At 40.3% G+C, this 3,550-nt stretch overlaps 1 protein-coding gene across 2 annotated transcripts in view; it reads left to right on the forward strand.

Moving 5' to 3' along the window:
- The window catches only part of LOC107558073 (hook microtubule-tethering protein 3), a 30,223-nt gene that overhangs the window by 948 nt on the left and 25,725 nt on the right, over positions 1 to 3,550 (forward strand). For both annotated transcript variants that reach the window (XM_016241696.1, XM_016241695.1), the window contains exon 2: positions 2,341 to 2,426. In XM_016241696.1, coding sequence (XP_016097182.1) covers positions 2,341 to 2,426 — 86 coding nt within the window. The remainder of the gene's footprint in view (positions 1 to 2,340; positions 2,427 to 3,550) is intronic.

Genomic DNA, 3,550 nt, shown 5'->3' on the forward strand with positions numbered 1-3,550 from the left:
GTGTGTGTGTGTGTGTGAGAGAGAGAGTGTTTGTGAGAGTGTGTGTGTGAGTGTGAGAGTGTGAGTGTGAGAGTGAGTGTGTGAGAGTGAGTGAGTGTGTGAGAGTGAGTGTGTGAGAGTGAGTGTGTTTGTGTGTGTGAGAGTGAGTGTGTTTGTGTGTGTGAGTGTGTGAGTGAGTTTGTTTGTGTGTGTGTGTGTGTGTGTGTGGGAGAGTGATTGTGTGTGTGTGTGTGTGTGAGTGTGAGAGTGTGAGAGTGTGAGTGTGAGAGTGAGTGTGTGAGAGTGAGTGTGTGAGAGTGAGTGTGTGAGAGTGAGTGTGTGAGAGTGAGTGTGTGAGAGTGTGTGTGTGTGAGTGAGTGTGTTTGTGTGTGTGAGTGTGTGTGTGAGTGAGTGTGTGTGATGTGTGTGTGTGTGGATCGGGTTCAGTTCGTTAGTCGATCAGGGCTTCTATCAGTGCTGATGGTGTTAATCTGAACATGTGATCGTGCGGAGACGTTATTGGTCACCTGTGAGGTTACAGACGAGAGACGCACCTGAGCAGAAGTGGAGATCAGATGAGCTTTAATTCAGTGTGATGGAGTTTAGTTTGTGTCAGATGATTAGAGAATCGTCAGTACTGTTTTTAGGCTTTATTTGTACTTCTGTTTATGTTATTTTTAATAATAATATTTGTCTAAGTTGAATGCATTATTCAAAACAATCAGATTTTTGAGCTTCTTGCGTGTCAGAGCTGTGATTGTGACCGGTGTTTAGTGACACTGCTGTGGTTAAACGCTGCAGGCGGGGCTTGTCTGGACAAAAGAGGAGCAGCGCTGTGATTTACTGCTGAATTCAGTTCAGTTCACCAGCGCACAACCTTATGGTATATAAATAAAAGTGTGTTTTCATAAGCTTTCTTACGGATGTAATAACTGTCTGATGTGATGAAGGCAAACTCATAATGTCAGCACTCACTTCCATAATGTACTTAAAGTGCTCTGTGTTCACGCACTAATGTTGTACTTCATATTTTGTGCTTGTAACTTCAGAACATCTAAGTGTGCTCAACGGTGATATTTTGGGACACCAAGAATATGAACTAAAATGTCTCCTGCAGCACAGAAGCAGTGTTGAGTCGCTGGGGGATATTTGTAGCAATAGCCAACAATATATTGTATGGGTCACAATTATACATTTCTCTTTTATGCCAAAAATCATTAGGATATTAAGTAAAGATCATGTTCCATGAAGATATTTTGTAAATCTCCTACCGTAAATATATCAAAACTTAATGTTTGATTAGTAATATGCATTGCTAAGAACTTCATTTGCACAACTTTAAAGATGATTTTCTCAATATTTAGATTTTTTTGCATCCTCAGATTCCAGATTTTCAAATATTGTCCGATCCTAACAAACCATACATCACTGGAAAGATTATTTATTCAGCTTTCAGATGATGTACAAATCTCAATTTCACAAAATGTACCCTTATGACTGGTTTTGTGCTCCAGGGTCACAAATGTGCTTTTAACACACTATCTCTGTATTTAAAAATGTATTTGGTCACCACTTGTAGTACACTTGAGTGTATGAAAGATGGTTCAAGTGTACTACAAGTGGTGACTAAATACATTTTTTAAATACAGAGATAGTGTGTTAAACGTGCATTTTAGTTCATATTCATGGTGTCCCAAAATAGCACAGTTGAGTACACTTAGATGATCTTAAGGAGTACTAAAGATTAATTTTTAGTAGATGAAGCACAAAATTAGTGTGCAAAAATAGAGCACTTTAAGTACATTATATAAATGTACTTTTTTTTTAACCTGAGTTCCGTCGCGTTTCAGCAGAGAATGTCAATGCTTTGCAGAGGAAGCAGAAGTGAAATGGATTGGTGTGAGTCTCTGAAGGGTTGTGTTCCTGCTCCAGATGTGAAGCGCCTCGCACCCGAACACACGCTGACGTCTCGCATTCCTCACAGAGCTGCGGTTTACAGCTCAGACCAGCGCCTCGTGCTCGTCTGGGATTCAACCACAGCTGCTTTCCAGCTCTGTTTCCTGTGGGCGGGACTTCCTGCTGATCCTGTGATGAAATCTGCGCAGCACAATAGTGCTTTGTGTCGGATTGTGTTTTGATTGCCATCCAGAGCTCCCGAATGCAGAACCCTTTCCGTTGAGGAAACGTGAGAGAGAGCTGACTCCAGGAGCTGAGAGCTGTTAATGCAGATTACAGTGGCATTGCATGAGCAGCAGTGAATGGAGCCTGTGTGTGTTCCCCAGCTCCACCTGTGCATGTGATAGAACACAAACACACAGGTGAAGCTCAGCATCTCATACAGTGTTTGTGTGTTGTGTTCAGATCCAGACGTTCGCTGTGGAGGCGCCGTGTTCAGCGGTGGACGAGATGACCAGCGGAGTGGCCATGGCACAAGTCCTGCAGAAAATGTATGTGAAGCACTATTATGAGTGGGCCATATGATGCTAATGAAACAAACTGTGCTTTAAGGTTGTTTTTCTAATGCACAGCTACTACAGAGATTGAATAACCGAATGTCAAATAAAACAGCATAGTCTTCACTGTAAGAATTAAACTTGCTCGGTTTCTTATTAAAGCTACAAAAGTCCTTCAGTCGAGAGCAGTGAGTGACTTTTTTCTTTGATTAATATTAAGCACACAGTCGCAGCAGGAATATTAGGCTGCTGTCACTTTAAGAGCCGCACGGATCCAATGCACTGTCGCACGCGTATTTTCATTCTCAACTCTTTACGTTTATTACATAACCGATGAGGGATTACGTGAGTAAGCACTGCTTTTTAACACTTTTTTAAAAACATTTTAACACATCTTTTGCGTGTATCTGACAGTTTAGGCTCAGCTTGAGCTAAAGTTGACTCCGTCTCTGAGCGCATGCACAGAAATCCTCCTGACGCACAGCACAAGTTCTCTTTCGCTTTTAAAAACATGAATAAAGCTGATCAACTTTAATAAATCAAGCACGTCACATTTAGCTAAAGTCACGTTACATGATTTGACTGATTTGCTTGTGAAATTGAATGGGGCGCAATCATCGTTTAATAATCGCGATTATTGTATTTTCATAATCATTGGAGATGGAAATCGAAACTGTATTTTGATTAATTGCACAGCTCTATGAAGCACACACAACATAGTCTGTCTCAGTTTGTTCTGTTTCTTCATGTGACTCCAGACAGACTGATGATGATCAGATCAGAGCTCTGTGTGCAGCACTAACATATATCTCACTGCATTATTAGATACAATCATCTCTCTCTCTCTCTCAATTCAATTCAATTCAAAATTGCTTTATTGGCATGACTGTAAATTATACAATATTGCCAAAGCTTAGTACACATGTACAAAAAAGATAAAAACAAATAATAATAATATAATAACAATAATAATAAGTAAATGAACATCACAGTAATATAATGGAATAGAGAGATCTCTCTCTCACATTAATACTCTCTCACACTCACACTCTCTCTCTCTCTCTCTCTCACACACACTCTCTCTCTCTCTCTCACTTTCAATTTCAATTTCCCTCTCA

Source organism: Sinocyclocheilus grahami, unplaced genomic scaffold (genome assembly GCF_001515645.1).
Source record: "Sinocyclocheilus grahami isolate Dianchi unplaced genomic scaffold, SAMN03320097.WGS_v1.1 scaffold631.1, whole genome shotgun sequence".
Classification (NCBI taxonomy): domain Eukaryota; kingdom Metazoa; phylum Chordata; class Actinopteri; order Cypriniformes; family Cyprinidae; genus Sinocyclocheilus; species Sinocyclocheilus grahami.